This window comes from Arachis stenosperma, chromosome 5 (genome assembly GCF_014773155.1).
Source record: "Arachis stenosperma cultivar V10309 chromosome 5, arast.V10309.gnm1.PFL2, whole genome shotgun sequence".
In the NCBI taxonomy this organism is placed as follows: Eukaryota; Viridiplantae; Streptophyta; class Magnoliopsida; order Fabales; family Fabaceae; genus Arachis; species Arachis stenosperma.
The window spans coordinates 45,233,291-45,244,660 of NC_080381.1; the positions used below are offsets into that span (position 1 = coordinate 45,233,291).

An 11,370-nucleotide genomic window follows, 5' to 3' on the forward strand; every position below is an offset into this window, starting at 1 on the left:
AAATATGAACCCATTAAATAAAACTTAAAAAGCTATTTTTTTGAGAAACTTAAATATTCTGTGATCGCCGGGTCTAGTGTTTGGGTTGGGGCTCCGATTTTTCAACATTTTGGGCCCTTCTGTGGGCCTGAACCCTGACAAAAAACCCAACCCAAAAAATGAAATAGGGTGCAGCAGGTATGCAATGCAATATATAATGAAAGAAAAACCCTAATTAGAAGAATCCATCTGTCCTTTGTTAGCCCCGCGAAGAAGAAGAAAAAACAAGCTGCAGTCGCCATGGTGATCAATGTTTCTTGTTCAATCCTCATACTTAAAATTGACATTCTCCATTCTTGGATCTGTTCTCACTATGCACTCTTGTTTTTTCAGGTGAAGTACTCCAGAGAACCCGAAAATCCTACTAAGTGTATGCTCCATTTCGGTTTCATCGAATCTTCAGATCCTCTTGGCTTATATGCAATTCATTGCGCGTTTTTCTCTCTATTTTTGTAAAATTTGCATTCAAAACGTTGTTCACAGTTATTTTGCTTTACTGGAATTCTTTTTTAATTTTTATCTTTTTGGCTCAAATTGTTGATTTAAGCTTAACCTGTTGTAATGATGGCAACTGTAGCTTGCAAGGCTAGAGGCTCTGATTTGAGGGTTCATTTCAAGGTACAATGTTCTATTTTCCTTCGTAATAATTTATTGCTCTTACATCAAATGCCTAAATTTTAGGGCTAGGCTAAATGATATTTGTAGCTCTCTGTCATGTTTCACGAGTTTCATCCATTTCTCTTTATTTATGTGTGTATGTGAAAAGATGGGTTTTTGGAAGTGGTGGTTTATATGTTGTGTACAGTGTACTTGTGTTAATGGCAACTAGGGAACCTGATAAAATGCGGGTTTTGTTGCCTATGTGAACTTGCCCTCTGATCATGTCTTTGGGATTCACGTCTGCTCTAATTTTATGGCAGATGATTCAGTAGATATTAGGGATTGTGACCTGGGGTATCTCTTGCATGCCTCAGTAACTGGAATCGTTTAATTAATGACCTTAAGTGTGTTTATGTGCTGGGTATCTAACTTCATCTTGCTTGCCTCATTAACTGTTCAACCTCTTGCCTACCTCGCTTGCATTTCCTCCGTCTGCTGATCTCCACTAAACTTCCAACTTGCAAAGCGTTGTGGCTGATAATTTCTGGTTTAGTTACAAATCTGATTTATCAATTGATGCTTCTCAGCTTCTATCTGTTGGTCCCTTGTAAATCATTTTGTACATTGCTTTATAACTATCAGCAATGGGTTAATTTATTTGTCCCTTTTGTTGATGAAAGTTTGATATAGCAAATTCCATATTATGTAAATAAAAAGATGGCTTATATTATTCATTCAATTATTCTCTATTATTGGGTGGGAATTAAGAAGTTTTCCTTTACAGAATACTAGGGAGACTGCCTTTGCTATCAGGAAGTTGCCGCTTGTTAAGGCAAAGAGGTATCTGGAGGACGTTTTGGCCCACAAACAGGCCATTCCATTCCGACGCTTCTGTGGTGGTGTTGGGAGGACTGCCCAGGCGAAGAACAGACATTCCAATGGACAAGGACGCTGGCCTGTAAAATCAGCTAAATTCATTCTTGATTTGCTCAAGAATGCTGAGAGCAATGCTGAGGTGCGTGTGGTGCATTGCATGACCGTGTTTGATTTCCATGGCTTGCTTCTGTTTGAAACTCATTTGTGTTTGTTCGTGCAGGTGAAAGGTTTGGATGTGGATGCTCTTTACATTTCCCACATCCAAGTCAACCAAGCACAGAAACAAAGACGCCGCACCTACCGTGCTCACGGAAGAATCAATCGTAAGTTATAATCTTAGTACTCTAACTAGGGTGATTCCTGCATTTTGTAATTCTATTTTTATCTTTTGGTTCCTTAATCTATGGGAAAAGGAGCTCATATTAATAACAAAATTTTTCGCACTTTAATCTCCTTTTATGTTATTGATGTTTAATATGATTACAAAAAATAAGTATAGGAAAATTGGATTGGTTAATTTTAAGAGTGTTGCCATTGCATTCTTCATAATATTGGTTATGACTTTTGTTGTCAGCCTACATGTCATCTCCCTGCCACATAGAGTTGATCTTATCCGAGAAGGAAGAGCCTGTTAAGAAAGAGGTATTGATTTTACCACGTTTTAAAAATTTTGATTTGATTTTCTTGCATCAAATGTTCATTTATTGTTCTTGTAGCCGGAGTCCCAGTTGGCAACAAGCAAGAAGTCTCAAGGTCTTCGCAGTGGCGCTTCATCCTAAATTGCTGTCGAGGCAGATGATTGAGTTACTAAATTCCTAGGGTGTTAGTTTTTGTTACTCTGTTTGCCACCCTATATTTGTCATGGATCGTTTTTTTTAGAATGAACATCAATTTTGTTTCACATATATTCTGCCAAGTTAATTTGAGATTATGGGAAATTTGTTATGGAAATCTACTGATTATTAAGTTTTAGTTAAACGAGAGTGAGTTACCTTATGTTAATTTGCTTCTATTCCTGGTTTCCTATAATGTTCTTTAAATGATTAGTTTTATTTTATAATATAACTATTCTAATATTTTAAATTTGTATTAATTATAATTATTTTTAAATAAAATATTAAGTATAATTAAAGTTCCTATTTGATGAAGTTTTTTCAAAGTGAGGAGGATGATAAAATAAATCTTTAATTACTTTCGATCAAGATAATGAAAAATAAAAGTTATAAATTTAAAGATGATTAAAGTAGAAATGTAGAATAAAGTTCTAAAGTAGTTATTAAGAGAGGCGTCGTGTATCAAAATTGTTTTTTTGACTCATCTATTTTCCATTAAAATCCTGTTTTGTTTTTGTCTATGATTTTTTTAATATCGCAAAAACAAAATATATTTAAAATAAAAACACAAATTGAATGTATTTTAATTCTTTTTATTTAAACTTATTATTGGATTCTTAAGTCTATTTACCGAAAAGTAGGGTATCATCGGGTAGGATAAGATTTAGATTTAATTCTAATTTTACTTGTGGGTTGAGAATATCTAATCTTAATTTTATTTATTTTTAATCTGTGGATAACCAATCCTACTTACGGGTTACCAAAAAGATGCGATATTATTATATAACTTGATTATAATTTAAAATAAAACTGACTGTTATATAAAAAAGGTATTAAATTATTAATTAATGATCTTTTCTTAGTGGTTAAGAATCTTTTGCATTTACTGAGAAGTCTTTGGTTCAACATTTATTTAAAATATATTTTTATATAAGTATATGACATATATACATATAAGGTGCGGATTGGTCGTGTAGGATTGAAACTCAACCTGCACCCTACCTGATTTGCACGAGAACCCTACCCTGCATCCTACCCTACCCGCTGCCCTACTGAAAAGTATTTTACTGAATTCTTGAATGTTTAATTTAAGGGAAATAAATTACTAAGATGCATCATTCAATATTCAATACTTCAACTATAAATTCATAAAAACACAAGTAAACTGAGGCAAAAGTAATCCACAAACCTGAAATGTGGAGCAAAATAATATTGGAAGTTGGAAAAACTGGTAAACAATAGCATATATCATACATAAAAATATTTTCATTGTTGATATGCAAGCCGCTTTGGTTGGTAATCCGTTACTAATATTTAATTGAATTTGTAGATTAGTATCAACATTACTTAAATTTTGTCACCAATAATTATAATTGAAAAAGAAAATGTTAGAAATTCTGATGAACTTTCTCTTGTTCTTTGTTAACACCTACTAACTTAACACATAACCCACCATGACTTAATGTGCATTATCAACCTTTACCAACTTACCAAATTACGGCCTCCAGTCCAATTAGTCATGGTCTCTGGTCCAAAATAATCAAATTTCGGCCTCTGACCCACATCAATATCAATTATTGGCTTCCGGTCTCACATATAATCGCTTCCACACGACCACACTCCAAACCAACAAGTCACAAACTCAAGTAATCAAACAGACAAACAAACAATCACACATATAGAGCAAGTACGGTAAGTAGTACAATTAGCAATAAATAGGATGTCAATTAGGCAAGCCAAGTAATTATGCAGACCCAAGCAAATGCAAACAAATGCATTATTAACATGGTCATAACCAAGCATAATTAAGACCATAATCAAATCCTTATTAATCGTAAACATGCAAGAGGGACAAACTTCTGTCCTACTAAAAATAGATATCCAATCAAAACGCAAGCGGGATACCACCAAAACTTTGCCATTCTAACCATTAAGGCCATAATCAGTCAATATCAATGTTTTCAGTAATATCATAAGTTATCAAACCCTTTAACCCCGCTTCATTATCGATTTATTAATTTCATTAACACGTGAGCGGGATGAAACTTCCATCCTCACTGCGGGTGGGACGAACCACCATTCCCGCAACCATGTCATCCAGTTTAACCAAGCGTTTATCTGTGAATAATTCAATTTAATTCATTGGACTTATCCACACTCTATCCAGAGCTTAAAAAGGAGTTGTCGGACCTTAAACAAGGGTTATAGAGGTGAAAAAGCAGATTGGATAGGAAAAAACAGTTAAAATCAACATTTTCTAAAAAACAGAAAAGTCATGCATACGTGATGAGCGGAGAATTTGTACGCTTTTTGGCATTATTTTTAGTATGTTTTTAGTATATTTTAGTTAGTTTTTAGTATATTTTTATTAGTTTTTAATTAAAATTCACTTTTATGGACTTTACTATGAGTTTGTGTGTTTTTCTATGATTTCAGGAATTTTCTGGCTGAAATTGAGGGACCTGAGCAAAAATCTGATTCAGAGACTGAAAAGGACTGCAAATGCTGTTGGATTCTGACCTCCCTGCACTCGAAGCGGATTTTCTGGAGCTACAGAAGCCCAATTGGCGCGCTCTCAACAGCGTTGGAAAGTAGACATCCTGGGCTTTCCAGCAATATATAATAGTTCATACTTTGCCCAAGATTTGATGGCCCAAACCGGCGTTCAAAGTCATCTTCAGAATTCCCAGCGTTAAACGCCGGAACTGGCACCAAAGTGGGAGTTAAACGCCCAAACTGGCACAAAAGCTGGCGTTTAACTCCAAGAAGAGTCTCTACACGAAAATGCTTCAATGCTCAGCCCAAGCACACACCAAGTGGGCCCGGAAGTGAATTTTTATGTCATTTACTCACCTTTGTAATTCTTAAGCTGCTAGTTGGTGGACGAAATTGTGTTCAACAATATTGGGTCTTTGGTATGTACACAAAAACTATTGTGAGAGAAATCATTATTATGGCACTGGTTGAATTCACAACTCCGTTCAACTAACCAGCAAGTGTACTGGGTCGTCCAAGTAATAAACCTTACGTGAGTAAGGGTCGATCCCACAGAGATTGCTGGTATGAAGCAAGCTATGGTCACCTTGTAAATCTCAGTCAGGCAGATTAAAATTGTTTATGGTTTCGAAAATTAATAATAAAAGGAAATAATAAAAGGGATACTTATGTAGCCTCATTGGTAGGAATTTCAGACAAGCGAATGGAGATGCTGTATGGCTCAGGGACGCCTGCTCTCCTACTGCTTCAACTCAATCCTTCTTACTCCTTTCCATGGCAAGCTGTGTATAGGGGTTCACCATCAGCGGTGGCTACTTTCAATCCTCTCGGGAAAATGGTCCTCTGCGGCTGTCACTCGCATGGCTAATCGTCTGGAGGCATCACCCATGGTTGATGGCTACATCCCATCCTCGCAGTGAAAACTACGCTCACGCACTCTGTCACAGCACGGCTAATCACTGGTTGGTTCCCGCTCCTACTGGAATAGAATCCCTTGATTCTTTTGCGTTTGTCACTAACGCCCAGCACTTGCGAGTTTGAAGCACGTCACAGTCATTCATTACCGGAATCCTACTCGGAATACCACAGACAAGGTGAGACTTTCCGGATCCTCATAAATGCCGCCATCTATCTAGCTTATACCACGAAGATTCTGTTGGGGAATCTAAGAGATACACATTCAAGCTCTGTTGCATGTAGAACGGAAGTGGTTGTCAATCACGCGCGTTCATAAGTGAGAATGATAATGAGGGTCATATAATCATCACATTCATCATGTTCTTGGGTACGAATGAATATCTTGGAATAAGAATAAGAGAGAATTGAATAAAAGAAAATAGAACTGCATTAATACTTGAGGTACAGCAGAGCTCCACACCCTTAATCTATGGTGTGCAGAAACTCCACCGTTGAAAATACATAAGTAAAGGGTTCAGGCATGGCCGAATGGCCAGCCCCCTAAATGTGATCAATAGCCTCTTAGGATGAAGAATAAAACAAAACTGAGACCAAAGATGTCAAATACATTAGTTAAATGTTCTATTTATAATAAACTAGCTCCTAGGGTTTACATGAGTAAGTAATTGATGCATAAATCCACTTCCGGGGCCCACTTGGTGTATGTTTGGGCTGAGCTTGATCAATCCACGAGCTGAGGCTTCTCTTGGAGTTGAACTCCGAGTTATGACGTGTTTTGGGCGTTCAACTCCGGATCATGACGTTTTTCTGGCGTTTAACTCCAGACAGCAGCATGTACTTGGCGTTCAACGCCAAGTTACGTCGTCAATTTCAGAATAAAGTATGGACTATTATATATTGCTGGAAAGCCCTGGATGTCTACTTTCCAACGCCGTTGAGAGCGCGCCAATTGGAGTTCTCTAGCTCCAGAAAATCCATTTCGAGTGCAGGGAGGTCAGAATCCAACAGCATCAGCAGTCCTTTTGTCAGCCTTTTTCAGAGTTTTGCTCAAATCCCTCAATTTCAGCCAGAATTTACCTGAAATCACAGAAAAACACACAAACTCATAGTAAAGTCCAGAAATGTGAATTTAACATAAAAACTAATGAAAACTTCCCTAAAAGTAGCTTGAACTTACTAAAAACTACCTAAAAACAATGCCAAAAAGCGTATAAATTATCCGCTCATCACAACACCAAACTTAAATTGTTGCTTGTCCCCAAGCAACTGAAAATCAAATAGGATAAAAAGAAGAGAATATACTATAAATCCCAAAATATTAATGAATATTAATTATAATTAGATGAGCGGGACTTGTAGCTTTTTGCTTCTGAACAGTTTTGGCATCTCACTTTTTCCTTTGAAGTTTAGAATGATTGGCTTCTCTAGGAACTTAGAATTTCGGATGATGTTATTGACTTTCCTAGTTAAGCATGTTGATTCTTGAACACAGCTACTTATGAGTCTTGGCCGTGGCCCTAAGCATTTTGTTTTCCAGTATTACCACCGGATACATAAATGCCACATACACATAGCTGGGTGAACCTTTTCAGATTGTGACTCAGCTTTGCTAGAGTCCCCAGTTAGTGGTGTCCAGAGCTCTTAAGCACACTCTTTTGCTTTGGATCACGACTTTAACCACTCAGTCTCGAGCTTTTCACTTGGACCTTCATGACACAAGCACATGGTTAGGGACAGCTTGATTTGGCCGCTTAGGCCTGGATTTAATTTCCTTGGGCCCTCCTATCCATTGATACTCAAAGCCTTGGATCCTTTTTACCCTTGCCTTTTGGTTTTAAGGGCTATTGGCTTTTTCTACTGCTCCTTCTTTTTTTTTCTATTTTTTTCGCCATTTTTTTCAAATTTTTTTTTCGCAAGCTTTCCTTTTCACTGCTTTTTCTTGCTTCAAGAATCAATTTCATGATTTTTCAGATCCTCAATAACATTTCTCTTTGTTCATCATTCTTTCAAGAGCCAACAATTTTAACATTCATAAACAACAAGATCAAAAGACATATGCACTGTTCAAGCATTCATTCAGAAAACAAAAAGTATTGTCACCACATCAATATAATTAAATTAAATTCAAGGATAAATTCGAAATTCATGTACTTCTTGTTCTTTTGAATTAAAACATTTTTCTTTTAAGAGAGGTGAAGGATTAATGGAATTTATTCATAGCTTTAAGGCATGGTTACACACTAATGATCATGAAATAAAGACACAAAACATAAATAAACATCATACTAAAAACCGAAAACAGAAAGAAATAAAGAACAAGGAATGAATCCACCTTTAGTGGGGTCTTCTTCTTGAAGGACCAATGATGTTCTTTAGCTCTTCTATGTCCCTTCCTTGCCTTTGTTGCTCCTCCCTCATTGCTCTTTGATCTTCTCTTATTTCTTGGAGAATGATGGAATGCTCATGATGTTCCACCCTTAATTGTTCCACATTGTGGCTTAGATCTTCTAGGGAGGTGTTGAGTTGCTCCCAATAGTTGTTTGGGGGAAAGTGCATCCCTTGGGGCATCTCAGGAATTTGTTGATGATGAGCTTCCTCATGCATCTCTTGAGGGCCGTGAGGAGCTTCTCTTGCTTGCTCCATTCTCTTCTTGGTGATGGGCTTGTCTTCTTCAATGGAGACATCTCCCTCTATGATAACTCCAGCTGAGTAACATAGATGGCAAATAAGGTGAAGGAAGGCTAGCCGTGCCATGGGTGAGGACTTGTCGGCTGTTTTGTAGAGTTCATTGGAGATGACCTCATGAACTTCTACTTCCTCTCCAATCATGATGCTATGGATCATGATGGCCCGATCCACAGTAACTTCAGATCGGTTGCTTGTAGGGATGATGGATCTTTGGATGAACTCCAACCATCCTCTAGCTACAGGCTTGAGGTCCAGTCTTCTTAGTTGGACCGGTTTGCCTTTGGAGTCTATTCTCCATTGGGCGCCTTCCACACATATGTCCATTAGGACTTGGTCCAACCTTTGATTAAAGTTGACCCTTCTTGTGTAGGGGCGTTCATCACCTTGCATCATGGGTAAGTGAAACGCCAACCTCACATTTTCCGGACTGAAATCCAAGTATTTCCCCCTAACCATTGTGAGATAATTCTTTGGACTTGGGTTCATACCTTGGTCATGGTTCCTAGTGATCCATGCATTGGCATAGAACTCTTGAACCATTAAGATTCCAACTTGTTGCATGGGGTTGGTTAAGACTTCCCAACCTCTTCTTTGAACTTCATGTCGGATCTCCGGATACTCATTCTTCTTGAGCTTGAAAGGGACCTCAGGGATCACCTTCTTCTTTGCCACAACATCATAGAAGTGGTCTTGATGGCTCTTGGAGATGAATCTTTCCATCTCCCATGACTCGGAGGTGGAAGCTTTTGCCTTCCCTTTCCCTTTTCTAGAGGAAACTCCGGCCTTAGGTGCCATTGGTAATGGAAAAACAAAAAAAAAAGCTTATGCTTTTACCACACCAAACTTAAAATTTTGCTCGCCCTCGAGCAAAAAAGAAAAGAAGTAGGTTCGGCTATGTGGGAGAAGAAGGGGTTATGTTGTGTGAAAATGAAGTAGAAGGGAAGGGTATTTATAGGGAGAGGGGTGGGTGGGTGTTCGGCCAATTTGGGTGGGAATGGGTGGGAAATTGAATTTGAATTTTATGAAGGTAGGTGGGGTTTATGGGGAAGAGTGGGGTGATGTGAATGGTGAATGGGGGAATTGGGAAGAGGAATTGAGGTGATTGGTGATGGGTGTTGGGAAGTGTGACATGGGGAGTAGGAAGAATGAGATTTAGGATTAGGAGAGTGTGATTAGGATTAAAAGGTAAGGTGGGAATATGTTAGGTGGGGATCCTGTGGGGTCCACAGATCCTGAGGTGAAAACAAATACCATTCCTTCACCATATAGGCATGTAAAATGCCTTCATGCATCATTCTGGCGTTCAAACGCCCATTGGTGCATGTTCTGGGCGTTCAACGCCCATGTAATGCATGTTTCTGGCGTTGAACGCCAGTTTCATGCTTGTTTCTGGCGTTCAGCACCAGTTTGTCCTCTCTGTGCACGTTCCTGGCGTTTAACGCCAGGTTGTTGCTTGTTTCTGGCGTTCAGCGCCAGAATGGTGCTCTGTTCTAGCGTTGAACGCCGGCCAGATGCACCTTACTGGCGTTGAACGCCAGTCTGCGCTACCTCCAGGGTGAAAAATTTTTTCTTCTGTTTTTGACTCTGTTTTTAATTTTTTTTTTTATTTTTTTCGTGACTCCTCATGATCATTTACCTAATAAAACACAAAATAACAATAAAATAGTATAAAATAGTAATTAGATAAATAAATTTGGGTTACCTCCCAACAAGCGCTTCTTTAATGTCAATAGCTTGACAGTGGCTCTCATGGAGCCACAAGGTGATCAGGTCAATTTTAGTGTGGTCCCAACACCAAACTTAGAGTTTGGATATGGGATCTTAACACCAAACTTAGAGTTTGGTTGTGGCCTCCCAACACCAAACTTAGAGTTTGACTGTGGGGGTTCTTCTTGACTCTGAACTGAGAGAAGCTCTTCATGCTTACTCTCTTTTGTCACAGAGGGATGGCCATGTGCCTTAAACACAAGGTATTCCCCATTCAATTGAAGGACTAATTCTCCTCTGTTGACATCTATCACAGCTTCTGCTGTGGCTAGGAAAGGTCTTCCAAGGATGATACATTCATCATCTTCCTTCCTAGTGTCTAGGATTATGAAATCAGTAGGGATATAAAGGCCTTCAACCTTTACTAGAACGTCCTCTACTACCCCATAAGCTTGTCTCAATGACTTGTCTGCCAATTGCAATGAGAACAAGGCAGGCTGTACCTCAATGATCCCCAGCTTCTCCATTACAGAGAGTGGCATAAGATTTATCCCTGACCCCAGATCACATAGAGCTTTTTCAAAGCTCATGGTGCCAATGGTACAAGGTATTGAGAACTTGCCAGGATCTTGCTTCTTTTGAGGTAGAGTTCTCTGAATCCAAGTATCTAGTTCATTAATGAGCAAGGGAGGTTCACTTTCCCAAGTCTCATTACCAAATAACTTGGCATTCAGCTTCATGATAGCTCCTAAGTATTGAGCAACTTGCTCTCCAGTTACATCTTCATCCTCTTCAGAGGATGAATAGTCTTCAGAGCTCATGAATGGCAGAAGGAGATTTAATGGAATCTCTATGGTCTCTATATGAGCCTCAGATTCTTTTAGATCCTTAATAGGAGACTCCTTCTTGCTTGAGGGACGTCCCAGGAGGTCTTTCTCACTAGGATTTTCGTCCTCCTCCTCCCTTGTGCATTCGGCCATATTGACTATGTCAATGGCCTTGCACTCTCCTTTTGGATTCTCTTCTGTATTGCTTGGGAGAATACTGGGAGGAGTTTCAATGACTTTCTTACTCAGCTGGCCCACTTGCGCCTCCAGATTTCTAATGGAGGATCTTGTTTCATTCATGAAACTAAAAGTGGCCTTTGATAGATCAGAGACTATATTGGCTAAATTAGAAGTGTTTTGTTCAGAATTCTCTGTCTGTTGCTGAG

At 38.5% G+C, this 11,370-nt stretch overlaps 1 protein-coding gene across 1 annotated transcript; it reads left to right on the forward strand.

Annotated features, from left to right (window-relative positions):
- Positions 1 to 210: 210 nt before the first annotated feature.
- On the forward strand, positions 211 to 2,517 carry LOC130979552 (60S ribosomal protein L17-2-like). Its single transcript, XM_057903013.1, has 7 exons — positions 211 to 282; positions 373 to 409; positions 617 to 657; positions 1,424 to 1,654; positions 1,736 to 1,838; positions 2,090 to 2,157; positions 2,232 to 2,517. The coding sequence occupies exons 1-7, from the start codon at positions 280 to 282 to the stop codon at positions 2,292 to 2,294; spliced, it is 546 nt and encodes a 181-aa protein (XP_057758996.1). The 5' UTR covers positions 211 to 279; the 3' UTR covers positions 2,295 to 2,517.
- The last annotated feature ends 8,853 nt before the right edge of the window (positions 2,518 to 11,370 follow it).

What these genes read in the sequence shown, in the direction of transcription:
- LOC130979552 (XM_057903013.1), top strand. An exon ending in ACCCGAAAATCCTACTAAGT is followed by an intron (nt 410 to 616) that starts GTATGCTCCATT and finishes TGGCAACTGTAG; the next exon opens with CTTGCAAGGCTAGAGGCTCT. An exon ending in TGCTCACGGAAGAATCAATC is followed by an intron (nt 1,839 to 2,089) that starts GTAAGTTATAAT and finishes TTTTGTTGTCAG; the next exon opens with CCTACATGTCATCTCCCTGC.